This window comes from Ovis canadensis, chromosome 1, assembly GCF_042477335.2.
Source record: "Ovis canadensis isolate MfBH-ARS-UI-01 breed Bighorn chromosome 1, ARS-UI_OviCan_v2, whole genome shotgun sequence".
Lineage (NCBI taxonomy): Eukaryota > Metazoa > Chordata > Mammalia > Artiodactyla > Bovidae > Ovis > Ovis canadensis.
The window spans coordinates 98786786-98814394 of record NC_091245.1 but is presented as its reverse complement, the minus strand read 5'-3'; the positions used below and the strand labels follow the sequence as shown (position 1 = coordinate 98814394).

At 45.6% G+C, this 27609-nt stretch overlaps 1 protein-coding gene and 2 non-coding genes across 3 annotated transcripts in view; 1 reads left to right on the top strand and 2 right to left on the bottom strand.

Annotated features, from left to right (window-relative positions):
• Positions 1-7239: 7239 nt before the first annotated feature.
• TRNAQ-CUG (transfer RNA glutamine (anticodon CUG)) lies at positions 7240-7311 on the bottom strand. The gene has a single exon. It is a non-coding gene; the product is annotated as a tRNA-Gln (tRNA).
• A 2128-nt stretch (positions 7312-9439) lies between these two features.
• On the bottom strand, positions 9440-9603 carry LOC138431013 (U1 spliceosomal RNA). Its single transcript, XR_011253498.1, has one exon. It is a non-coding gene; the product is annotated as a U1 spliceosomal RNA (small nuclear RNA).
• The window catches only part of LOC138436129 (neuroblastoma breakpoint family member 6-like), a 59892-nt gene continuing 41820 nt past the window's right edge, over positions 9538-27609 (top strand). The window contains exon 1 of the mRNA XM_069581716.1: positions 9538-9595. Within this exon, the coding sequence (XP_069437817.1) occupies positions 9538-9595 (58 nt within the window). The remainder of the gene's footprint in view (positions 9596-27609) is intronic.

Below are 27609 nucleotides of genomic sequence, written 5' to 3'. Positions count from 1 at the left end.
GCAGTTACTATGGATTGTTCTTGATGAAAGTGTTTATCCTGTGTTTAATATTGAGGTAGATATCAGATAACTGCAGAATTTAGACCTTTGAACCAGAAAACTGGCCTGTCTTTCTTCAAACAGTCGATGTTTACACTAAGACAACAAAAAGGAGAAGAGATGTTTTAGGTTCCAAAGGACTAAAAAGATTGTGTTACTTTATTTCTTTAGTCCTTTGGAACCTCAAACATCTCCTCACCTTTTTGTAGTTATCTTTGATGGTCGTGACATTGACTTCTTTGCAGAGGATAGGTCAGTTGTCTACTCCAAGGTCTACATTTTGCAGTTGTCTGATCATTTCCTCAGGATTAAGTTCAGGTGAACCCTTTTTGCCAAGAACACCATCTAGTACATGCTGTGTGCTTCCTAGGGCAGCCTGTTTGGACGCTAAGAGTGTCCACTTTACCTGTCACCACTATTATTATTTTAGCATTAAACACTGTTATGCGGAGGCTTATAAGATCTGTTCATTGAAAAGACAGGTGTTTGTGTCTGTAATGAGTAAGTTGATTAGTGGTATTCTGAGCGTCTATGAATATCGTATTCTATGATGCTCTTTCTGTAAAATTTTACCATCCTTTATTGATCCCTGATGTGTGTCAATTATCATATCTGTGGTATTTCCAGCTTTGTGCTGTGGAAAAGACGATCCCTACCCCTAACATATTATTAAAAATATTTTTGTTTCACTGTGGACTCGTGCTTTTTTAAAATTCAGTGTTATGATCCACTATTTTCTTGCATTTATGTTTATTTGGAGGCTAACTGCTTTACAATGTAGTGTTGGTTTCTGCCATACAACAGTGGGAATCAAACATAAGAATAAATGTCCCCTCCTTCTTGAACCTCCTTCCCACCCCTCCCCCATCCACAAGCCATTATTAACGTGATTGATTTTATTAATATCAATACTCTAGTTCTCATGTGCCATGCTGTGCTTAGTTGCTCTGTTGTTCCGACTCTGAACCCCATGGACTGTAGCCCGCCAGGCTCCTGTGTGCGTGGGGATTCTCCAGGCAAGAATACCGGAGTGGGTTGCCATGGTCTACTTCAGGGGATCTTTCCAACCCAGGGATCGAACCCGGGTGTCCACCACTGCAGGCGGATTCCACCATGGAAGCCCAAGAATACTGGAGTGAGTATCCTATCCCTTCTGCAGGGAACCCTACAAAACCAGGAATCGATCCAGGCTCTCCTGAATCGAAGGCAGATTTTTACCAGCTGAGCTACCAGGGAAGCCCCTTTGTTTCTCCTGTTCAGTGTTGTATCTTAATCTCCTCTCACATCTCTTCATCTATGTTTACCATTTGTAGTAGATTGTATCTTCTGTTTCTTTCTCTGTTATTTTATTTTCTTTGTGTATGCATATCTGTGGGTGTGTGTCTTTTGCTTGGTTTTTTGGAAGGCCTGGATAGCTAGTTAGTGCACTAAAATTTTTGACACGTTAGTCCTTTAGTATTTTGTCATCTTTCTAGCACTGGTGGTGCAGAGGTTAAAGCGTCTGCCTGCAATGTGGGAGACCTGGGTTCGATCCCTGGGTCGGGAAGATCCCCTGGAGAAGGAAATGGCAACCCACTCCAGTATTCTTGCCTGGAGAATCCCATGGATGGAGGAGCTTGGTGGGCTACAGTCCATGGGTCGCAAAGAGTCGGACTCGACTGAGCGACTTCACTTTCACTTTCTTTCTAGTATTTGAAGTATATGTTTTAAATGTTATCTGTCAGCTTCAACTTTTTAGTACTGTGATGCTCGAGGACATTATTCTGCTTTTTTCTTCTCTCTTTACCTACCTTATAGTAGTATTACCTTATTGTATTATTTCAACCCAATCAAATGTATACCCTTTATGTACTATATTTTTCCTACCTTTTTTTGTTAATGTGCTAATTGGTAGGGTAGAGGTAGGAGGTGGAGGAGGGGCCCACTGGGTCCTTTTGACCTCCTGGTGGCACAGGATGGCTGTCCTACTCTGGGAGTACCAACAGCCTCCCTGCAGAAGTTTGAGGGTGTACCTAGGCTGCCCCCAGAGCAGGGCCCACGACACAGTGGCTTAAATCTACAATCACATATATTCAGTGATGACCAGATATACGAAACTCATAGTTTCCTGTCAATTCTTGATGAGCAGAGTTCATCTTTAAAGATTTCTCATGATGGACTGAGGGCTCCTTAAGTTTGATATATTTAATACTAGTTTTCTGTTGCTTTGATACAGTACAGACACCTTGGCTTTATAAACAACTTGTCCACAATGAGTTCTATTGATTTTTTTAAAAAATAATATCTTACTTTGTATGTTCTGCTGAGATGTAGAATGTAAACGGATTTTTCTTCACTGAGGGCAAAGGGTGGTCTGGAGCTTCAGGACATTTTTTCTTTTTTAAGAAAAGTCTTTCACTCTACTAGGATAGGTCTTAGAACTGACCATTCCAGCTCTATTTCCACTAGGTCTCTATGACTTTCTCACTATCTTTTGTTCATTTCTATTCTGTTTGATGCTTTCATTTTTAATGCAGTGTCCCTTATAACCTGGGATAAATATGTTCTCTGTGTACCTTGTCATTCAGCCATTTTTTTTAAGGAATTTTACTTTTAATTTTTTAAATCTCTGCCAGTTTCAATTTCTCCTTTCTTTTTTCCTGTCTACTTCTATCTCGTGTTCTGTATTTCTCACATAAAATATTGAAGGTTTTTCCATGTGCATGTATCTACAAGTGCTTTGTTCAGAACAAATCAAAATATGGATGCCATTTTACATTTCCCAAGGTTTTTTGATAGATTTTGAGGCAATTTTTTCACTTGCTGAAATTTTTGACTCTCATTTGACACTTTTTTCTTCTGCCACCTTGGAAGAAACGTCAGCTATATAGTTTTCATTTTCACATGACTAGGTTTACCTAAATGACAGACAGTTGTTCCAGGTCAGAAGGGATTAGTGCTTTGAGTGACTTACTTGATTTCTTTGTTTTAGGTCTGTCTTGTGCAATTATGGCTCTTCTCATGTGGCTAAGAGGTTAAAGTGGTGTCTGCCTGTAATGCAGGAGACCTGGGTTCGATTCCTGAGTCGGGAAGATCCCCTGGAGAAGGAAATGGCAACCCACTCCAGTATTCTTGCCTGGAGAATCCCATGGATGGAGAAGCCTGGTGGGCTACAGTCCGTGTGGGCGCAAAGAGTCAGACACGACTGAGCGACTTAACTTTCTAACTTTTGTGCAATTATTCGAGCAGAGCTAAGGCTTGGGGGAAAGGCATGGTGTGTCTCTTGATTTGGGGATTCTATTTCTTCCAGTAGGACCTTTCATTTCTGCCAGTTGCACCGTTCTTTTTTCATCACCACAAGTGTGCAAAGGATGCTGCCTTCAGCTCGGTCTCGCATCTGATCCCAGTAATCGTGCCTCCTCAAGACTGTCACCCTCGGTCCTGTGCACTGTCGAACCCCTTTCTATCAATTCCCTAGTCACCAGAGCTAGAGCCAACCATGTCGCAGACACCCTCTGAGGTGATCCACGTGCTCTTTCTGTGAGTTACTCTACCTGAGCTCTGTCTGGAGTACGCCCTCCCTGCTGCGCTCTCCTGTGTGCAGGGTCCTTGTTGATCCTCTGCTGCTGTGTGGCTCCCAGACCCAGCTGAGTACAGACCAAGCCATGCCCACAGGCCTCTCTGGGCCCTGGGTATTTGGGGCTGGGTTCTGAGTGGTGGCCTTGACTCTCTCTCTTAGTCCCTACCCGTTGGAATTGTATATTGAGAGATTCAGCTGCTATTATTCTAGATGGTCCTGTGTTCTCCTATCATCTTTTTTCAAATCTGAAATTTCAATAGTACACAAAAGTAGACATAACAGAACAGGCCCATCTTTGTCAGGCATGGTCTACAATTACCAGCTTATGGCTGAACTTGTCTTACTACAATCCATGCACATACCTTTTCCTATGTTTTTTAAAGGGAATCTCAGACATCATGTTTCATCTATAATTAGTCAGCGTGTTTCCCCTCAATGAGAACTCTTTTTGAAAGTATTATCATCATAAATAATCATAAATTAATTCAAAATCTTTAATATCATAAAAGACTATTCACATTTTCCATTTTTTAAAATGCAGCATTTTTTCCAGCTTATTTGATCACATAGGGTTTTTAAAATTAATTTAATTATTTATGGCTGCCCTGAGTCTTTATAGCTTGGCACAGGGCTTCTCCAGGTGTGGAGAGGGGGAGCTACTCTCTTGTCGTTTGCTGGTTTCTTGGGCTTCAATAGTTGCTGCCCATGCGCTCAGTTGTTGCGGCTTGTGGGCTTAGGAGCCCCACAGCATGTGGGATCTTACTGGACCAGGAATCAAACCTGTGTCCTCTGCATTGCTAGGCACATTCTTAACCAGGGAAGCCTCCCTCGCACTCCTCCATTATTGTTTCTAAGTTAGTCTTCTTTTTTGGATCCAAATAGAATCCACAAACTGGAATCACTAAGATAATGCATTTAAGTCTCTTACATGTATGCTTACCTTCTATTTCTTCCTTCCTTCTTTCCTTCCTTCTTTACTCCCTCTCTCACCCGCTGTCCATCTTGCTTGGTCTATTGCTGTCCTTTATTTCCCCTTGAAATCATTCATTTGTTGAAGAACCTGGGTTCGTTTTTCTGTAGCATTGCCACAGTCTAAACTGTATACTAGGGTGTACTTTGATAAGTGTTTCTGTCTTTCATACCTCCTTCTTGGTGGTAGAGTACACAGCAGCGCTGTAAAGTAACGAAAATGCAAGTCACACTCGTAGTTTAAAATTTTCTAGTAACCACATTGACAACTAAAAATTATAAGAGCACAACAATGCAAATATAATCTTCTACATAGCTGATAATACTGTATATACCTTAAATGAAATATGGGGCTTCCCAAGAACTCGCCTCCCAATGCGGGAGACCCAAGAAATGTGGATCCAATCCCTGGGTCAAGAAGATCCTCTGGAATAGGAAATGGCAACCCACTCCAGTATTCGAGCCTGGGAAATCCCATGGACAGAGGAGCCCGGCAGGATCCATATCCAAAAGAGTTGGATAAAACTGAGCGACTGAGCACACACTCAAAGGAAATAGAATTCTACCAATGTTTTAAACTTGTGTTTTATAGAAAAATATTGTGCATGTCTCCAACTTTTAAGGTGACAGTCACATGAATTAGAAATGAACATCCAGGTCCTCAGTGCTACTACTTTGTAACTATTCAACAGCCATATGTCTAGCGGTCCCGACTTTGGAGCTGTAGATACAGAGACTGATGAGACTCACACTTGCAGTCCTGGCAAGACTACTTCAGAAGTGGTGTGCGCTCTCTGATGAGGAGGCACATCAAGTCCTGTGTGTTTCCTCAAACAGTATTACCAGCCCTTTTAGTTCAAGACCTCTCCATTCATTTACTGATTATGTGGCACGAAATGGTGATATTCCATCATCATGTAGTATTTAACTGGAATACTTGCATAGAAAGAAACTTCTCCTAAATACTAAATACTGTTTAGTTACTCAATGGTACCCTCTGTAAAGAAAACTGCAGCTTAGTGAGCCATGCTCCAAGTATCCTCTGTGGTCACCAATTTGTTTATTTCTTTTTGTCCCCTGTGTGCTAATATGAATTCAAAATTTCAAATACCGTGAAGTATTTCAATTTATTGCAATATAGCTCTTATCAATACTCAAATTATCTCTCTTCTGGCAGTGAAGGTGACTTTAAGCTGGCTCCTCAATTCTTTTGAAAAGGTTCTAATAGTATTTGAGACCTTTCTTGATAACACTATGACAAGGTGCTTCTCTTTGATCCTGAATATTTTCTACCCCTGATCTGGACTCAGTCATTTTTCTAAGAATCTCGGGTTTCCTTTTGTGCAAAATGTTATTCCCAAATCAAATTGTAACCTTAAGATGCTTACTGGATTTGGTTTATTTCTAGGCATTTCCAGTGGACAGAAGTAGGAAATACATACTCATCTTCATATGAATGTATATACTCAAATTCAGAATGTCAGGCTTTATTGAATGTTTATCTTTCATCTGCCTCTTTTCTGTATACCAGTATTTTTGTATTTAAGGACACTGAGAGTAATAGAAATACAAGATTTCATACAATCTCCTTTGCTTATCCCCACATCATTTGGAATAAGAAGAAATAGCATCAATGCCCATAATAACACAATTCAGTAAAGCAGCTTTTTAAAAACTTTTGTCACTGTTCAGGGTACATATAAATTATACTGTTTTATAGTTTTCATCTATATGGTTGTTCCACAAGTTACACCGTTTTTCCAATGTCTAGAAGTGACATTTAAAAAGTCAATTTTATAATGATAAAAAAGTGAATGCTGTTTCCAACTCAAATCTAACTACATAGAATATATTCACTATTCTGGCCCTGACTATAAGATCTGCAAGGGCCTCAAAGGCGTGGGTGACCCACCCCTGATCTCAGACGCTGGAATACACCGCCCAGACTCCTCTTTCTGGCTGAGTTTGGGATGAAAGGACAAGATTTCCTGGAGTCAAGGTTCAAGTCTTAGCCTAACAGCGGTTTTTTGTGTCCAAAGGAGACTTAGGAGCGAGAAGTTCTGAAATGAATTGAAATAGGATCGATCAAAACTGCGAATAATAGAGCACCTGAATAAAATATAGTACTTCCCATTCAGGTCTGGAACCCCGCCCTGAAAGCTGTCACCCTGGCTGGTCAATGACATCACAGCCCCCGGACCATTATTCACAGGGACAAGACGTGTGGTCCGAAACCCCTCGTGGGGCAGGACTCAGTGGGCGCAGCTTCTGCCTTTTACCTCAAGACCCAGGGTGACCCGACAGGGGGTGGCAGTGCTTCGGTCGCTGCGCCCTTTGGCGGCGGGGCCGGGCCTCCGATGACCATTGACCGGCAGAGCCGCAGGGTCCTGCGGGGACGCCACGGGCTCGTCCCCCACCTCCCCGTGGTCCAGGGCCCTGCGCTGCTCAGAGCAGCAGGTTTCGGACCTCGACTGCTGAGCGGGAGGCGGCAGAGCACGGGGGCCCAGGGCCTCCTTCGCGGGACCCAGACCTTCTGGTCCCGAGAGCAGGACGAGCTGGGCGCTGGGGCGGGAGAGCAGGTCCACTCAGCGCGCACCTGAGGCGCAGGTCGCTTTCAGGAGACTGAGTTCCGGCTGCGCCGGTGAAAGACCCTGCGTGAGGCCTAAAGGGAAAGGTCCCACCGAGACTCGAACTCGGATCGCTGGATTCAGAGTCCAGAGTGCTGACCATTACACCGTGGGAACACGGCCGTCTCGCTCTCCAGCAGCTGAGCCGTGTGGCTCGCAGCCGCGCGGTCCCAGGCCCGCCCTCCCTCCCGGCGCGCTTGTCACTCCGCCGCGAGCTGCTTCCTCCCGACGCCAGGGGGCGCCTGCCTCGCCGGCGGCGGCCGTCTCTACAGCTTTGGACGCAGTGGAATGAGAGGAAACCCATTCCGGGTGAGCGAAGAGGAGGGGTTTTAGGCCTCCCCCAAATGCTCCTGCTCTGCTGGTATTTCTAGAGTTTTCTGCCCTGAGGTAAAATTCCCGCCAGGAAACATTTTAAAAAGCCCCTTCCCTCTTTGGAGTTGTCCTCTTCCTGCTGCGCCGGGAACTCTGAATGTCCTCAGAAGAGCCCTTGGGACTTCGTGGGCTGTCCCATGCCTGGTACCCACGTCCAAGGGTAGAACTGCGGGCCACCGCTGGCTTCGTGGGGTGGGGAGTCGGGGGTGGGGGTACGACACGGCGTTTGCTCTGGTCGGAAGGATCAGCCTTCCCACTCGTTGCACCATGCCGGTGGAGGAACTTCCAGCCCAAATAAGTTAGGCATAAAGGACGGTTTACAGCAGTAACAGGACTGTTCAAATGTGCCAAATCCTGTAAGCGTTGAGCAGTGGAAAGGATGGGTTTGTTTTGTTGTTCAGCTGCTCTGTCGTGGCCGACTCTTTTCGACCCCATGGACTGCACGACGCCAGGCGTCCCCGCCCTTCACCATCTCCCAGGCCTTACTCAAACTGCCTTCAACTTTCCCAGCATCAGGGTCTTTCGCATCATGTGGCCGAAGTATTGGAGAGTCAGCCTCAGCGTCAGTCCCTCCAATGAATATTCAGGACTGATTTCCTTTAGGATTGACTGGTTTAATCTTGCAGTCTAAGAGACTCTCAAGAGTCGTCTCCAACACTACAGTTAAAAAGCATCAAGTCTTTTGCGCTCAGCTTTCTTTGAGCTTTCCTTGTGGCTCAGAGGTTAAAGCATCTGCCTGCAATGCAGGAGACCTGGGTTTCATCCCTAAGTCCGGAAGATCCTCTGGAGAAGGAAAGATCCTCTGGAGAAGGAAATGCGATTCACTCCAGTGCCCTTGCCTCAGAGGAACCTGGTAGGTCACAGTCCATGGGATCACAGAGTCGCATAGGATTGAGCAACTTTTATTCTCTTTATGATTCAACTCACATCCATACATGGCCACAGAAAAACTATAGCTTTGACTAGACAGACGTTTGTTGGCAAGTTAATGTCTCTGCTTTCTAATATGCTGTCTAGGTTTGTAGTAGCTTTTCTTCCAAGGAGCAAGCGTCTTTTAATTTCATGGCTGCAGTCACCATATGCAGTGACTTTGGCGCCCAAGTAAAGAAAGTCTGTCACTGTTTCCCTTGTTTCCTCCATCTATTTGTCATGAAGTGATGGGACCAGATACCATGGTTTCTGTCTTTTGCATGTTGAGTTTTAAGGCAACTTTTTTCACTCTCACTTTTTCTGCTTTCTGGCATCATAAGGATGGTGTTATCTGCATACTCTGTTTTGTACTTTACATGATGTACTCTGCATGTAAATAAGCAGGCTGACAAGACACAACCTTTGATGTACCCCCTAGACTCATCTGAAATCACCCTGATGCTGGGAAGGACTGAAGGTGGGTGAAGAAGGGGACAACTGAGGATGAGATGCCTGGAAGGCATCACCAATTCAATGGACTTGAGTCTGAGTAAACGCCGAGAGTTGGCGATGGACAGAGAGGCCTGGCGTGCTGCATTCAGTCCGTGGGGTCTACAGAGACAACAAGACTGAACTGAAGTAGCTACTATAGTATATATATAAAAAACAACACATAACTTCTATGTATAATACAAAACATAAAAAGTTAATAGCTTGAGGGAGCAGTGTATTCACTACTGAGCTGAACTTGTTTGACTAGTCATGTTCACTTTTTGCGATCTCACTAGGCTCTTCCATCCATGGGGTTTCCAAGCAAGAGTACTGGAATGGGTTGCCATTTCCTTCTTCAGGAAATTTTTCCGAGGGCTTCCTGCATTGCAGGGAGGTGTTTCAAATCACCTGAGCTGCCAGAGAAATCCCACATAACAGTAGAAGGTAGTTCTATCGTTGAAACCATAGTTACCAGGGGGAAACGCACACGCAGTCCCCAACTATCACAAACTATGCAGTTGAGTTTCCCACTTTTGGGGAAACCGCAGAGGTCTACACACCCGCAGGGCAATGGGCGAGCCTAGCCCTGGGAGAACCACCTTCGTGATCACAGTATCTGCCCTGCCAGGTAAGTATAAAGTAATTCTGCCCGCCGCCCACACAGCCTTAGACACGTTCACAGTACTCACAGGCTCACTTTGCTATTGCCGCCCCATCTCTTCCACCACCTTCCACACCCCATCGTTTCCCACGCCTCTCAGGCACTCCTAACAACTCTTCTAATAATATCCAAGCAGTATCTCAAGAAAACTTGTTCAACCTGCAAAGTGGCAGGCCAGGAACTATACCACTTCCGCTGCAAAATTTACATAAGCCCAGCCCCATTCAGGACCTATAAGGCGGTTCCTGTCCTCCAACCCAAGCCCTGTCCCTTGCCCCTCACCTCCCCTCCCACCCTAGCCCAGACGACCAATGGGCAGGCCGGCTGCTGAAGGAGAAGTGAAGTCATGATTCCGGACAGTTTAGGGAGCCCAGGAATCAGTGGAAGCAGACCCTTTATCCTTTAGTTGAGATGTAGGGGAATTAAGCCACCTTCTTTGCGTTCTTAACTTTATTCTGTGTTACATGCTGAGAATAGTATTTCTGTGGTCTTCTGTTCAGTTCAGTTCAGTCGTTCAGTCGTGTACGACTCTTTGCGACCCCATGAATTGCAGCTCGCCAGGCCTCCCTGTCCATCACCAACTCCCGGAGTTCACTCAAACTCATGTCCATCAAGTCAGTGATGCCATCCAGCCATCTCATCCTCTGTCGTCCCCTTCTCCTCCTGCCCCCAATCCCTCCCAGCATCAGAGTCTTTTGAATGAGTCAACTCTTCGCATGAGGTGGCCAAAGTACTGCAGTTTCAGCTTTAGGATCATTCCTTCCAAAGAACCCCCAGGACTGATCTCCTTTAGAATGGACTGGTTGGATCTCCTTGCAGTCCAAGGGACTCTCAAGAGTCTTCTCCAACACCACAGTTCAAAAGCATCAATTCTTCGGCACTCAGCTTTCTTCACAGTCCAGCACTCACATCCATACATCACTACTGGAAAAACCAAAGCCTTGAATAGACGGACCTTGGTTGGCAAAGGAATATCGCAGCGTCGCTGATCCAGTTTTGTTTTAAAAGTAATACGTTGTAAACCAATAAATGTAAACATATATATTTGTAGGAACAAAATAAACCATAAGTATCTGTTCCATGTGTAGACATATAGATTCAGGGCGCTAAATTTACAAAATGCACAGCGTCAGAGTTGTGAGTTAGAGTATTATTGGGGGCAAAATGAGGAGCTCAGGAGGGAGCATTTCAAATAGCTCTGAGAACTTGCTTCACAAAGATAAGGGTGAAGGTCAGGGTATATGTAGTCTTACTGAAGGGAGAGTACATGCACTCAAGTGCAGATTCTTTGCAGAGGTTACTGCTAGTCCTGAGGATCACATGTCACCATGAAGGATTTTAGTGCTTTTCTAGGTACTAGGAGATATTCGGGTCGTAAAATCGGCTCCTGAAAATACATCACTATCTGAAGACTTGTTCTGCCAGTTTTTCCCAGAGCACAGAGTGGGCTCATTTCTGCTCTCCACCCTGAACTCCTTTCAGGGGGTGTGGAAAATCAGTGGCTGCAGCATTTAATCCTTATAAAGGTAGATGGCAAGTGCCAGTTTGTAGCTGACAAGAGTTACAACTCAAAGTTCTATGTGGTGTATTCTCTGTGCACCTTCTTACTTCATCCTCATGGTCTCCCAGGTACCATGTTTTTCCTTTTTTCACCATACAGAATACAAAAGTTGAAGATTCTGAAGAAGCTGATGACCAAAATAAGGGATAGAGAGATGATGTGTTTGCTTGAAGAATGAGGTTTGTTTTCTCCTACTGAGCAAGACTGGGTTAGACCTGAGGGCAGGGAGTGGGGAGGCTGGAGAAGGCAACCAGCTTGCTTTTCAGACCAGAGACCAAGGAGTGGAGTAACTTGATCCTTGAAGTGCCTTTGGCTTAAGAGGGAAGGTGACTAGCCTGGAGGGAGAATCTTGAACTCAGCACCCAGTTAACTTCCAGGAAAACCTGTCCTTTCTTGGAACAGCTGACACTACTCATCCTGCACACTGACTTTAATATTCTTTATCCACCGCTGTCCACTGTAGGAGCTTCCTATTGCTACTGTAACATGTTACTACATGCTTAGTGGCTTAAAACAACACACATTTATTATCTTATGACTCCGGAGATCAGAAGTCCAAGATGCATCTCTCTGGGCAAAAATCAAAGTGACAGTTGGGTTGTGGTGATTCTTCCTGGAGATGCTAAGAGAGAATCTCTTTCTTTGCCTTGTCCAGCCTCTAGAAGATGCCCACATTCTACTCTCATAGGCCCCTGTCATCTTCAAAGATAATAACAGCTGATCAAGTTATTCTCAAACACATTATTCTGACACCAATTGTCCTTCCATCTTTATGAACCTTTGTGATTCCATGGGGCCCCCATCTCAGTTCAGTTCTTTCGCTCAGTCATGTCCAACTCTTTGCGACCCCATGAACGGCAGCCTGACAAGCCTCCCTGTCCATCACCAACTCCCAGAGTCCACCCAAACCCATGTCCATTGTGTCAGTGGTGCCATCCAACCATCTCATCCTCTGCTGTCCCCTTCTCCTCTGGCCCTCAATCTTTGCCAGCATCAGAGTATTTTCAAATGAGTCAGCTCTCTGCATCAGGTGGCCAAAGTATTGGAGTTTCAGCTGCAACATCAGTCTCTCCAATGAACACCCAGGACTGATCTCCTTCAGGATGGACTGGTTGGATCTCCTTGCAGTCCAAGGGACTCTCAAGGGTCTTCTCCAACACCACAGTTCAAAAGCCATCAATTCTTCAGTGCTCAGCTTTCTTTGTAGTCAAACTCTCACATCTATACATGATCACTGGAAAAACCATAGCCTTGACTAGACTGACCTTTGTGGACAAAGTAATGTCTCTGCTTTTTAATATGCTGTCTAGGTTGGTCATAACTTTCCTTTGAAGGAGCAAGCGTCTTTTAATTTCATGGCTGCATTCACCATCCACAGTGATTTTGGAGCCCAGAAAAATGAAGTCAGTCACTGTTTCCTCATCTATTTGCCATGAAGTGATGGGACCCGATGCCAAGATCTTGGTTTTCTGAATGTTGAGCTTAATTTAAGTCAACTTTTTCACTCTCCTGTTTCACTTTCATCAAGAGGCTCTTCAGTTCTTCACTATCTGCCATAAGAGTGGTGGCATCTGCATATCTGAGGTTACTGATGTTTCTCCCGGCAATCTTGATCCCAGCTTCCGCTTCCTCCAGCCTAGCATTTCTCATGATGTACTCTGCATATAAGTTAAATATGCAGGGTGACAATATATAGCCTTGACATACTCCTTTTCCTATTTGGAACCCGTCTGTTGTTCCATGTCCAGTTTTAAATGTTGCTTCCTAATTCTGTATACAGATTTGTCAAGAGGCAGGTCAGGTGGTCTGGTATTCCCATCTCTTTCAGAATTTTCCACAGTTTATTGTGATCCACACAGTCAAAGGTTTGGCATAGTCAATAAAGCAGAAATAGATGTTTTTCTGGAACTCTGTTGCTTTTTCGATGATCCAGGGATGTTGGCAGTTTGATCTCTGGGTCCTCTGCCTTTTCTAAAACCAGCTTGAACATCTGGAAGTTCATGGTTCACGTATTGCTGAAGCCTGGCTTGGAGAATTTTGATCATTACTTTACTAGCGTGTGGGATGCGTGCAATTGTGTGGTAGTTTGAGCTTCTCTGGCATTGCCTTTCTTTGGGATTGGAATGAAAACTAACCTTTTCCAGTCCTGTGGCCATTGCTGAGTTTTCCAAATGTGCTGGCATATTGAGTGCAGCACTTTCACAGCATCATCTTTCAGGATTTGAAATAGCTCAACTGGAGTTCCATCACCTCCACTAACTTTGTTCATAGTGATGCTTCCTAAGGCCCACCTGACTTCTCCTTAATTTAATCACACCCACAAATTCTCTTTTTCCACGTCAAGTAACATAATCACAAATTCCAGGGACCCACATGTGGGCATCTTTGAGGAAGCATTAGTCTACCACCACAGCCAGTCTCCCCAGGGAACACATTTCTGCAAGCATATCAGTCAGTGGTGGCTGCTCCATTCTGAAAGTGATTCAGGTGAAAGCAAGTCAGTCCAGTGCTTCTGAGGGTCAGCCAATCAACAGCTGGGGCCCATATTGAGGCATCTGAGTCAGAGAGACAAGGAAAATGCCTGTGGGGAGACGAATCTGAGGATCCAGTGCCTGGGCAGTTCCCAGGGATCAGAGTTGAGAGCTGCAAATGCCTTCATGGGGGGAGGAGGCTGGGGAGGGTGTTAGGAGCTGAGTATATGTGTTTCCCTCCGCCCACCCCCCACAAATTCATATCTTGGATGCTAATCCCCAGTGAAGCTGTATTTGGGGAAGGAACTTTGAAGGATGTAATTAAATTTAAATGAGATCATAGCCTTGGGGCACTGATAGGATGTTTCCGTTTCAGTTTAGTTGCTCAGTCATGTCCTGACTCTTTGCGATCCCATGGACTGCAGCATGCCAGGCCTCCCTGTCCATCACTGACTCCCAGAGACTATCCAAACTCACGTCTGTTGAGTCGTTGATACCATCCAACCATCTCATCCTCTGTTGTCCCCTTCTACGCCTGCCCTCAGTATTTCCCAGCATCCGGGTCTTTTGAAATGAGTCAGCTCTTTGCACAAGGTGGCCAAGTATTGGAGTTTCAGTTTCAGCATCAGTCCTTCCAGGGAACACCCAGGACTGATCTCCTGTAGAATGGACTGGTTGGATCTCCTCGCAGTCCAAGGGACTCTCAAGCATCTTCTCCAACACCACAGTTTTAAAAGCATCAATTCTTCGGCACTCAGCTTTCTTTATAGTCCAACTCTCACATCCATACATGACCACTGGAAAAACCATAGGCTGGACTAGACGGACTTTTGTTGACAAACTAATGTCTCTGCTTTTCAATATACTGTCTAGGTTGGTCATAAGTTTCCTTCCAGGAGTAAGTATCTTTTAATTTCATGGCTGCAGTTATGGTTATAGAAAAGGCACAGGAAACAGAGATCAAATTGCCAACATCCTCTGGATCATCAAAAAAGCAAGAGAGTTCCAGAAAAATATCTATTTCTGCTTTATTGACTATGCCAAAGCCTTTGGCCTTGTGGATCACAATAAACTGTGAAAAATTATGAAAGAGATGGGAATACCAGACCACCTGACCTACTTCTTGAGAAATCTGTATGCAGGTCAGGAAGCCACAGTTAAAACTGGACATGGAACAACAGACTGGTTCCAAGTAGGAAAAGGGGTACATGTCCTTAAATGAAGAGATAACCAGAAAGCTTGGGCTTCTGCCCTACCTCAGCTCAAGCAACAAGAAAAGACCTTGTGAGGACCCAGCCAGGCAAGGACTATCTGCAAGTCAGGAAGTGAGCTTGCAGCAGAAACTGAATTACTGGGAAGTTCCAACCATAATCTGCTGCTGCTGCTGCTAAGTCGCATCAGTCGTGTCCGACTCTGTGCGACCCTGTAGACGGCAGCCCAACAGGCTCCTCTGTCCCTGGGGCTCTCCAGGCAAGAATACTAGAATGGGTTGCCATTTCCTTCTCCAATGCATAAAAGAGAAAAGTGAAAGTGAAGTCTAGGACTTCTCAAAACTGAGAAAACAGATTTCTGGTTCAGCCACCCAGTGTATAGCATTTGTTTTCTGGAAGCCCAAGCTGACTAATACAGGAGGTCACTTAGTCACCATCTGCAGTGATTTTGGAGCCCCCAAAAATAAAATCTGACACTGTTTCCACTGTTTCCCCATCTATTTCCCATGAAGTGATGGGACCGGATGCCATGATCTTCGATTTCTGAATGTTGAGTTTTAAGCCAACTTTTTCACTCTCCACGTTCACTTTCATCAAGAGGCTTTGGAGTTCCTCTTCACTTCATAAGGGCGGTGGCATCTGCATATCTGAGGTTATTGATATTTCTCCCGGCAATCTTGATTCCGGCTTGTGTTTCTTCCAGTCCAGCGTTTCTCATGATGTGTTCTGCATATAAGTTAAATGAGCATGGTGACAATATACAGCCTTGACGTCCTCCTTTTCCTATTTGAAACCAGTCTGTTGTTCCATATCCAGTTCTAACTGTTGCTTCCGACCTGCATACAGATTTCTCCAGAGGCAGATAAGGTGGTCTGGTATTCCCATCTCTTTCAGAATTTTACACAGTTTATTGTGATCCACACAGTCAAAGGCTTTGGCATAGTCAGTAAAGCAGAAATAGATGTTTTTCTGGAACTCTCTTGCTTTTTTGATGATCCAGAGGATGTTGGAATTTTGATCTCTGGTTCCTCTGCCTTTTCTAAAACCAGCTTGAACATCTGGAAGTTCTCGGTTCATGTATTGCTGAAGCCTGGCTTGGAGAATTTTGAGCATTACTTTACTAGCATGTGAGATGAGTGCAATTGTGCAGTAGTTTGAGCATTCTCTGGCATTGCCTTTCTTTGGGATTGGAATGAAAACTGACCTTTTCCAGTCCTGTGACCACTGCTGAGTTTTCCAAATGTGCTGGCATATTGAGTGCAGCACTTTCACAGCATCATCTTTCAGGATTTGAAATAGCTCAACTGGAATTCCATCACCTCCACTAGCTTTGTTCATAGTGACACTTTCTAAGGCCCACTTGACTTCACATTCCAGGATGTCTGGCTCTAGATGAGTGATCACACCATCATGATTATCTGGGTCAGGAAGATCTTTTTTGTACAGTTCTTCTGTGTATCATTCTTCAGGGTGACCCAATACCCCATGTGGCCTGCATTTCCTCTTCTACTGGATGAGTTCTATGGTTTGGACTCTCCACAACCATAGACAAGGGTTTGGGTGCTGGTGAAGAATCTGTGCCTAATTCTGGGGAGGCTCAGAGAAAAAGGAAAGAACTCCCAGAATCTGGGCATGGGAGGGGGCAGGGACTGAGAGGATGCTCTTCTGGGAATAAAGGAGTTTCCATGATGTGAGAGGAGCTGGTATGTGTGTGTGTGTGTGTGTGTGTGCCCATTGTGTGTGTCCAGGATAAATTCAAGGGAAGTTCAAGAGAGGGCAGCTGCCATTCTGGGACCAGAGACTAGAGCAGCTTGGCATCAACCTCTGCTCATCCTCCTCCTTCTTCGGCCTCTGTTTTCCTTTCTCCTCCCTGTCCTCACTAGCATCTCACCTGCGTTTTATTGTTCCCACTCCTCCTCCCTCTCTTGCATCACTCCCACTACCATACACCCATCCCAACACAAAGCAGGCCAGCAAAGAAGAGGGCTGAGCAGTCTGGGAGGAAAATGATGGAATATTTCCCACCAGCCTAAGAAGCACAAATACATTTCTTTCTGGTTAGATTCTTGTTTGAAGGGGACGGAGTAAGATGGCTCCCCCTCCACAGTCAGCTAAAGCAGCACAGGCCTTAAGGCCAACCCTGGGGATATGTGACCAAAATCAGGAACTCGGCGTGGATGGAGGACATCTGGTTCACAAGATCCCAGACAACTTAAAATCTTGGTGCCATCTTCGTTATAAGGCAAGTTCCAAGGGGAGGACCACATTGTACCCTCCCGGCTTTGTTTATGTAAGGGTGCATAGGTGTGTGTTCGTGTCTGACTCTTTTTGACCCCATGGACTGTGGCCTGCCAGGCTCCTTTGTCCATGGGACTCTCCCGGCAAGAATATGGGATTGGGTTGCTATTTCTTCCCCCAGGGGATCTTCCCAACCCAGGTGTTGAACCGGTGCCTCCTACCCTGCACTGGCAGGAACCTGAGAAGGTGTGCAGGCCTCATGTTCCTCCCTTTCCTGGATCTTTACTGCTGAGCCACCAGGGAAGCCCTGGTAATTTCATAGTTCCGCCTTTTCCCTTTTCTCTGGGTTTTGTTATCTTCCCAAGCAGCGACCTTTCCTCTCACATCTCTTGCTTAAGGAGGCGAATTTAGAAATATCTCTTTGGTATTCCATTTAATCCATAAGCATTCTTTCATTCTGGACTTAATCCTTTTGAACCCTATTCTGAGCCTTTTTGATTATTCAGTAAATATTTGTAAATGAAATTTTTAATTGTGATATATTGACTCAACCAATCAACACTGAGGTTGGCTCCCCAACCCCACTCCATCCACACAGGAAATGAGGCCCAGCTGTGGATGCCCATTGAACAGTGTTGGGGAAGCTCTGAAGAAGTTTTGCTGGCACCTCCAGATGAATTGTATGGTCAAGTCATTCAAAATGACTGTTCTATTGCTATCTGTCCATTCTCCTTCAGCAGCCACTCCTTCACCCACATGACTATCCAATCCTCTTAATTACCAGTTCAGTTCAGTGGCTCAGTTGTGTCTTGCGACCCCATGGACTGCAACACGTGAGGCCTCCCTGTCCATCATCAACTCCCGCGGTATACTCAGACTCATGTGCATGGAGTTGGTGATGCCATCCAACCATCTCATCCTTTGTCATCCCCTTCTCCTCCCACCTTGAATCTTTCCAAGCATCAGAATCTTTTCAAATGAGTAAGTTCTTCAAATCAGGTGGCCAAAGTATTGGAGTTTCAACTTCAGCGTCAGTCCTTCCAGTGAATATTCAGAACTGATTTCCTTTAGGATGGACTGGTTGGATCTCATTGCAGCCCAAGGGACACTCAAGAGTCTCCTCCAACACCAAAGTTCAAAAGCATCAATTCTTCAGTGCTCAGCTCTCCTTATAGTCCAACTCTCACATCCATACTTGACTACTGGAAAAACCATAGCCTTGACTAGATGGATTTTGTTGGCAAATTAATGTCTCTGCTTTTGAATATGCTGTATAGGTTTGTCATAACTTTTCTTCCTAGGAGGAAGTGTCTTTGAATTTCATGGCTGCAGTCACCATCTGCAGTGATTTTGGAACCCAAAAAATAAAGTCTGTCGCTGTTTCCATTGTTTCCCCATCTATTTGCCATGAAGTGATGGGACCAGATGCCATGATCTTAGTTTTCTGAATGTTGAGTTTCAAGCCAACTTCTCCACTCTCCTCTTTCACTTTCATCAAGAGGCTCTTTGGTTCTTCTTCACTCTCTGCCATAAGGGTGGTGTCATCTGCATATCTGAGGTTATTGATATTTCTCCTGGCCAATATGATTCCAGCTTGTGCTTCATCCAGCCCAGTGTTTCTCATGATATACTCTGTATATAAGTTAAAGAAGCAGAGTGACAATATACAGCCTTGACGAACTTCTTTCCCAATTTGGAGCGCCTTAATTATAGGGCTTAATCAATAACCAACTATGCGGTTACCCCGACCCCAGCCTCTGGTTTCCCTGGTGACGGGTGAGCCAATCAGACATCAATGGTCCCTATAAGTTGTAGTCTCCCCTCAAGTCTGTCCCCTCCCCCGCCCCCAGTAGTGAAGTTCCTTGCCTTGTTGTTCCTGCCATGTGCTGAACACTGTGGCCTGTCACTCCAGGACCCTTTGTTTAGGATTTCTGGGATTCTGTATCCACTGAACGGTTGTTGTCTCTGTCACTGTCTATGGGCTGTTTTTCTTTGGCGTTGCAGCTGGGGAATTACAAGGCTTGCAGGCCTGCATGGTAGGCCCCAGTGTACAAGTAGGAAGGAGGTGTGGAGCCAGCATTTCAGCATGGGAGGGACAAAGGGAGATTCAGCAAATTTTGGAGAAACCCAAGAAGGTGTGTAGGTCTCATGTTCCTCCCTTTCCTGGATTGAAACTAGCTGTGAGTTATGGGGAGGTAGGATAGGAACTGACTGGTGTCCAGTTTGATAGCTAATGACTGAATATCTGCAAGTAGGTTGCACAGAAGTGGTGGATTTCCTAAAGCTCCTCCTCTCTGGAGCCTAGGTCTGAGGGCCCATGGTTGAGGATTGTTAGAAAGTAGCCCTTTAAAGAATGAGAAATGCTATGGAGCTTGGGTTGGTGGGTCTGAGCAGCTCTGTTCTCTCCACCTTCTCTCTTTGATTCTCTGATTGGTGATTGGTGCCGCCAGGGAGGAAATGGATCTAGAAATGCCCTCCTGGCCCTGAAAATGTGACTGAGCTGAGGCTGGTTTTCTTCCCTAAGGACTTTGCTTGCATTGGAGAGCTGAGGTGTGGACTCCAGGCCTGGACTGTAGAAGTTAGAGGTAGATCCTCTCCTGAGAAGTGCAAGCAGGTAAGTTACACATTTGGGTAACAGAGGATCTCTGTTTGCTCATTCTCTGTCTCCAAAGACACTGTTCCAACTCAGCAGAAAACTCTGAGGCTCACATCCTGGTGGCACAATGTCTGCTGGGCTGAACACCTGGCTTTCCTGTGTCTCCTCTGCATGGGATCTTTGCATGCATTTCATGTGCCCTGGGTGAGCTGTTCAGGAGGCTCTAATCCTAAATTGGTGCTGCTCCTTCAGTTTTGGCAAGATAAGGGCAGGTGAAAGGTCTGGCCTCCCAGTGTCAGCAGCCTGGGGGAGAGTGTGTGCAGGAAGGCCACCTCGGTCAGTGGCTGGGGGAGGCCCTGCAGACATAGCTCCAGCACGTGCCAATCACAGGACCAGGGCACAGTAGTCAGCAGGCAGTGAATGAGCAGATTTCGGATGGGAGAGAAGTCAGGATTCTGGGGACCAGACCTGGTTTGATCTGCAGTGAGGAGAGTTACTCTCTGCACTCAGATACCACCACAAAGGAAGGGGAATGGTCCTTGTCCCTGCGTTGCTGACTGTAAGAAGCAAGTGGAGGAAAGCAGACCACAGTGCTGTGAAATCTGCAAAGTTCTTCCCAAGGGCAACCTCCAGATTCTCCCTAAATAGACCAGAAATAGGAGGCCCTGGGCCTCTCCAAAAGCTTCTGCAGGCAGTGAAACTGACCCTGTGTTCCAGCTGGTCCCACAGGCAGTCATTAATGCAGATGGACTCCTCCAGATGCTGGCACAGGTTCCACATTTCACCAAGATGCTCCTCTAGCAGGTCAGCCTCTGCCGCCACCCACGAGGACAGGAGGAGGTAGAGATGAGCGTCCTGGTCACATGTGGGGGGTGGGGCTTGGCCAGCAAACTCCCTAAATATCACCATCCTCTCTCATTCAGACATCCAGAAGTTTAGGTGAGCTTGCTTGAAGAGTATACTGGCATCAAACACAGGACAGCCCCTTCGGCCTAAGCAACCCCGTGGGCATCCTCCCCTACAGGGGTATGTGTAAGGGAGCTGTAATACATGTACAGTTACCAGGATAACTGGTAAGTGTAAGGGACTTCACATGTTTTAGGAAAGTAATTGAAGGTTGTGGACGTCAGCCTAGTACCTGGAAAGGTGTGACCACCTCTTGAGTGTGATTTAGAGTGAGGCCTTCCTATCATTCCATACCCTAATACCTTTCCTTTTTATTGATGCGTGACCAAATATCCTTTAGTGAGGGAGAAAGCCCTTATGCCCCTCTTAGAGGGAAGGCCCAAGGTAAAAGTCAGGATGAGTTGACATGGTTAACGACTGGTACTCAAGAAATCCCTCAAATTATTTTTATGCGGAAAGAAGAGTCTGCACTGATCCAGGGATATGAAGACTAATAAAAGAGGAGGAAAAAACACCCCCTGAAAAAAAAAGAAAAATGCAGGAAAGAGCAGTGGGAGCGGTGCTAATGCCCAGGGTGCTAATAAACATGTGATTGCATCAAATGCTTCATTTTGCCTGGACGCAGCCTATTTCTGAGAATCCCAGTTCTCTTCTCTTGGAACTGGGCGGCATCCCAGCATTAACCTGTGTGGCTGCACCTCTCCACCAAGTGGAGACCAAGGACCTAGGAATCAGAGGAGAGTTTAATCGGGTTTGTACACAGGATATGTTTATGGGGTGAGGATCTGTGTAGAAATAACTCCTCTTTCTGTAATAACTCCTGATGATGGAAGAATGTTCTGTGAATGTTGGCACCAGGCATTCTGGAAGGGTCTGAGAGTGGGCTGGGATGGGACCAGGGAGCAGGGACTGAGAAGGGCATGAGTGTGAGAGAACAGAGGTCACTGACTCTCTCACACCCCTGCTCCACCCCGAGGCCCAGGGTGGGGAGAATGAAGGATGTGCTTGGAAGGACTCAGCACTGCCAGGGCCATTTCCTTTATTCCTACTCTGTGAGCAGGGACTAGAGGAGACATGGAAAATGCTGCCCGGGTAGGAAAGGCTGCTACTGCTACTGCTAAGTTGCTTCAGTCATGTCTGACTCTGTGTGACCCCAGAGACGGCAGCCCACCAGGCTCCCCCGTCCCTGGGATTCTCCAGGCAAGAACACTGGAGTGGGTTGCCATTTCCTTCTCCAATGCATGAAAGTGAAAAGTGAAAGGGAAGTCGCTCAGTCGTGTCCAACTCCCAGCAACCCCATGGACTACAGCCCACCAGGCTCCTCCATCCATGGGATTTGACAGGCAAGAGTAATGGAGTGGGCTGCTGTTGCCTTCTCCGGGTAGGAAAGGGGTGGATCCTAAATGAGACTTGATTTCACAGGCTGACCTACTTGGGTTTGTGTTTACCTGTGGGCTTGGAGTGAAGCTGGTACTTGGAGGAGCCTGAGGATAGGTCCCCGGATATGCTCCCTTTCTGAGGCCTCATCATGTCCCACTGGCCACTGCTGCCCAGGTGCCCAGGCTCCAGGATTCTTCCCCGTTCCGTGGTGCTCCTCAGAGGACAGAGGGGCTGGGGAGGGTTGAGGCAGGGGGAAGATCTGGCTTCTGGAGGGTTGGTTGGCAGTGTGGCCGGAGAAGCAGGATGCACACTGGTGACACCTGCGCAGAAGGAAACGCGAGTGAGAAGCACTAGCAGAACACAAGGATCAGCCAGGAAACGTGTGACTGAGAAGAACAGACACTGAAGGGACACACGGGCTGAGGTCCCAGTCGGCTGCGGAATACCAGTGAGATGAAGACTGACACCCAGAAGCTACCGCCCTAACCCCTTGTATTCGCTAGCATGAGACACAAGAGGTAGGGGGTGAACAAAGCATCCTAAAGTCAGCCATGTGCACAAAAGGAAAGTCCTGCGGCCCTAATCCTGGCTCCTGTGATAATGCGTCATGGTAGAGTCCAGGGAAGGTCCTGGGTAGAACTCCCTGGGAAAGTCAGGGGGTAAGAGTGTGATGGGCCATAGCACTGAGCACACCTATGAACAGGAATGTTTGTGTTCCTGGGAGTACTTGCTGCTCCGGAAGCCAAAGTGAGTGTGTCACTCACCAGTTTTCCCAATTTTCCTTTGGGGTTGTCAAAAGAGGAAGGGGGCATCAATCCAGCTAGAATGGTGGCCCCAGCCACTCCAGAGTGAATGTTTTGCTGAGGTTGGGGGAGGTTCTGTGTGACGTAAGGGTTGATTTGAATCTTAACACAATTCAAGGAACCGAAATGTTATCACTCGTGTCTGAAGAGCTGTGAACACTCTCCCATGCTTAGTCACTTAGTGCCATGCTTAGTCAGTTAGCGCCATGCTTACTCACTTAGTCATGTCCAATTCTTTGGGACCACATGGACTGCAGCCCGCCGGGCTCCTCCTGGGGAGTCTCCAGGCAAGAATACTGGAATGGGTTGCCATGCCCTCCCCCAGGGGATCTTCCCAACCCAGGGAACGAACACAGGTCTCCTGCATCTCAGGTGGATTCTTTACCAGCTGAACTACCCCAGAAGCCCACCATGGGGGAGGGAGGCCCCTTCATTTCATATGCTGATGCTCTCATAGATCCTGTGCAATCATCGGCCTTCACATCATCTCTGCTTCTATGTAAAAAGAAGCCCAGCTTGGTGGAGAGAGGGAAAGAGGTGAACCGGCTATAGTTTGTGATATTTACGTTCAGAAGACTGCTTTCTTCCAGGGATTATCAACATCGGCAGCAGAGTAAAAACCAGCTGCACCTAAGAAATAGGAGTGACAGCATGGTTTTCTCCAACCAAGCCAACCCTTTGATGGGTTACTGCAGTTGGCTGCTGCCAGTTTTGATCCTTACTTATAACTGTTTCTCAAATGTGGCTACATACTGGAGTCATCTTAGACAATGGGAAAACATAACTGGACCTCCAGAGAACTTGCTTTAATTGGTATGGGGTATAGCTTGGGCAGTGGATATTTAAAACTATCCCAGCTGATTCTATTATGCAGGAAAGTTTGATAAGTATTGTCCTGGGTCTCTCCCTCCCCAATTGTATAATTTTGTTATTAGGATCACTAGAAATTAAAGAGAGGGCTGAAAAATATTAAGCATCTAAGTTATAGTCAGGATAAGAGATGTGACTTCCTATCACTTTCACACCCCTTTCAATCCCAACACCACACAAGGCAGGAGGGAAATTAGTGGTTGTCTCCAATCGGCTTACTTTCTCATTAAGGCCAAAGGAGGTTCCACCTCTATCAGTAATAGTGATCCGTACAGAGCACATGCCCTAAACCATGCTGATGCCAGACAGACACTTACGCAAGGAAATTTTAGCTCCATTATGACCTCAGAATCTGCCATGCACCACTGTCCACTTGAAAGCTTGTTTCAAAGCAGAGGAGGAGTATTGATGAGTGATGGATCCTTTGAGAGGACTGTGCTTCACCAGGTAAAAGAAGGGCTATAGCCTTCCTCACCAAGGCTGGGCCATCCAAACTCTGGCTGATGGAACAGCCTGGATGTGACTCCAGTTCAACCCAAATCAGCAGCCCTTTTCATGCACCATGCTCTCCTTCCTCCATATTTCCTTCTGGGCAAAGACAATGTGACAGTGTGGATCACATGAAGGAAATGGAGGCAAGGAAAAGAAGGGCAATCTAGTGAAACAGTCTTGCCTTTTGGCATGGAACAGATTTGTTATCCATCAATTGTTGGTTCCAAGTCTGCTATGGTAGCAAGTTCTAGGTCAGAGAGAATAGCACCTTCCTGTCATCTCTAAAGAGAAAAGATTGTTGCAAGGGGCCTGAAGCACTATTCAGCAGGTTACCATTCTAGATAGAGAAGGTATAATGGAAACGTGGAATCAGTAGTCAAAGCCCTGGGTCCAAGCCCATTTTGCCCCCTTACTAGTGACCTTGAACAAGTATCCTCACTTCCTGAGTTTTAGTTCTCTGCTCTGGTAAGACCATGCTCACGTTGGTAGAGAAGCTTAGATCACTTTACCCATGTAGCACTGATAGCAGAAGGTAGCCTCTTGAACTTCACTGCCTGCTGGAAGGACGATGTGCAGACTCGCCTAAATAATAGACTCAGGCTAGCTGGTTCTGGAAACCACACTGGTGTCAGAGTAACCTGTGTAACCATTTCCAATAATACTAAAGTGGTCCAAATGATATTTGGGGCTCCAGGTGTACACATTCTCAGCTGTGGTCTTAGGTCATGGGACATCCTTTGTATGGTGTTCCTACCATCAGTCTCTGGCTCACCATAGATCAGTGCATGTTGGAAGGCATATCACAGTTTTGTAAATATTTTTGCCAACATGACAATAGTAGTTTGTATGCTCTGTCTTGGCTATCATAAGATTTGTTGTTCAAGAATACGGAGTTACTTTCCTGGGTTGGGAAGATCCCCTGGAGAAGGAAATGGCAATCCACTCCAGTATTCTTGCCTGGAAAATCTCACAGACAGAGGAGCCCGGTGGGCAACAGTCCATGGGGTCACAAAAGTCAGACATGACTTAGCAACTAAACCGCCACCCCCAAGGAAAGAGTAGGGAAACTAGCTAGGGTCCTGCCAAATCAAGAGCCATTCTGAACTATGATAGTATCCTAAATACTGGCTGACATTTCCTGAGCTCAGCCCAGAGACCCTACACTTTGTGGATTTGTTGGATTTTCTGGGTGTAGTCACAGGTACTTTAGCAGACAAAAGTATTTATGCTGACTACAGAACTAGACAAAGAAGCATTCTACGTGTATATGCTGCCTTCCTTATCACCTCTTACTGTAATGGTCTCAGTGAAAATGGGAAGGGGCAGGTAAAACACCTGGTATTCAAATCAGGTTATGGGACAAAATTGACAGTGTCATGTGAATTTAAATTATCGTGTCTTCATGGATTAAATATTCAGTGGTCTTTATGGCCAAATATGTTGCTAAAGTTTCTTCTAAAATAATATGTTCTTATGCATTTTCTCTGGAGAAGGAAATGACAACCCACTCCAGGATTCTTGCCTTGAGAATTCTGTGGACAGAGGAGCCTGGTGGGCTACAGTTCATGGGGTCACAAAGAGCCAGAAATGACTGAAGCGACTGAGCACACACGCATGCATTGCTCATTTGCAACTCCAAAGGCCCAAAGCCATATTTCTCTGTTACTTGGCGGTCCTTGTCATCATCTTCAGTCAACAGATCATCATTCCAGACCAAATTCTGGAATCTGAGTCAAGAAATCATCATTCTTTCAATGATGATTTTTCTATTCATGATAACATTTTTTTCCTGGTAACATCTTTAAAGAACACATACTATCTTAAGTCCTATTGAAAATGGTTCCCATTGTACAAGTAACCATAAAATAAATCATAACACTTAACCAGCTTTTCCCTAGTAACCAAATACTAGCCAGAACTTCAGAGGTTTTTAATAAGCTTGGTAATAATTGCTTACTATGTAGTACATAGTATTAGGATTATTTTTAATAGCACTTCAGATAAATCAGTGCAATGTGACTTTAGGCAAGTCACTTAATATTCTTTATATTTCAATTCTCATTTTAGAAAGAATTTGGATAACCATTTTTTTCTGCCACAGATACACTTTTGTGCTTCCTCACCAAGAAATATTATTCCTTTGCTGGGAGAAATATCAATAACCTCAGATATGCAGATGACACCAACCTTATGGCAGAAAGTGAAGAAGAACTAAAGAGCCTCTTGATGAAAGTGAAAGACGATAGTTAAAAAGCTGGCTTAAAGCTCAACATTCAGAAAACTAAGATCATGGCATCTGGTCCCATCACTTCATGGCAAATAGATGGGGAAACAGTGACTTTCTGTTTTTTGGGCTCCCAAATCACTGCAGATGGTGACTGCAGCCATGAAATTAAAAGACGCTTACTCCTTGGAAGGAAAGTTATGACCAACCTAGACAGTATATTAAAAAGCAGAGACATTACTTGGCCAACAAAGGTCCATCTAGTCAAGGTTATGGTTTTTCCAGTAGTCATGTGAGAGTTGGACCATAAAGAAAGCTGAGCACTGAAGAACTGATACTTTGCTGAAGAATTGATACTTTTGAACCATGGTGTTGGAGAAGACTCTTAAGAGTCCCTTGGACTGCAAGGAGATCCAACCAGTCCATCATAAGGGAATCAGTCCTGAATATTCACTGGAAGGACTGATGTTGAAGCTGAAACTCCAACACTTTGGCCACCCGATGTGAAGAGGTGACCCATTTGAAAATACTCTAATGCTGGGAAAGATTGAAGGTGGGAGGAGAAGTGGACGACAGAGGATGAGATGGTTGGATGGCATCACCAACTCGATGGACTTGAGTTTGAGTAAATTCTGGGAGTTGGTGATGGACAGGGAGGTCTGGCGTGCTTCAGTCCATGGGGTCACAAACAGTCAGACATGACTGAGCTACTGAACTGAACTGAACTGAACTGTAATGAGAGGTGGGGCCCCAGCATTGAGAAGCAATCTACTCACTCCTTCCTTCACTTCACTAGTCATAAGTACTTAGTGGAACACTTAGATATTGTGGCCATTGTCACCTTTGCGAAACCACCAGCCTAGCCAATCCCAGCAGAGTTATAGTGATACACATATATCAGGAGAACTTCCCATATTTTGGACTCACAAACCATGAGTCCAAGATGGTTAGAAGATGACTCTGTGTTTTTGTTTTTTTTTTTTTGCCCACATCTCTCTTCCTGACTCAAGCTGCTGTGCCTCTAGACATTCTTGTGCCTGCGTGGTATATATCCTTTTCACCTCTGATCCTGTCTTATATTTCCCCATGTACATCTGAGAAACAAAGCCACAGGTTCCTGGTATGGGCCAACCCAGGTAGATCCAGCAACTGTTGCATAGAGACTGCCCTTGCATCCTCTCCATTGAATATACTGATTTTCCCAAGTTAGATAAAAGTAACGTCAGGTT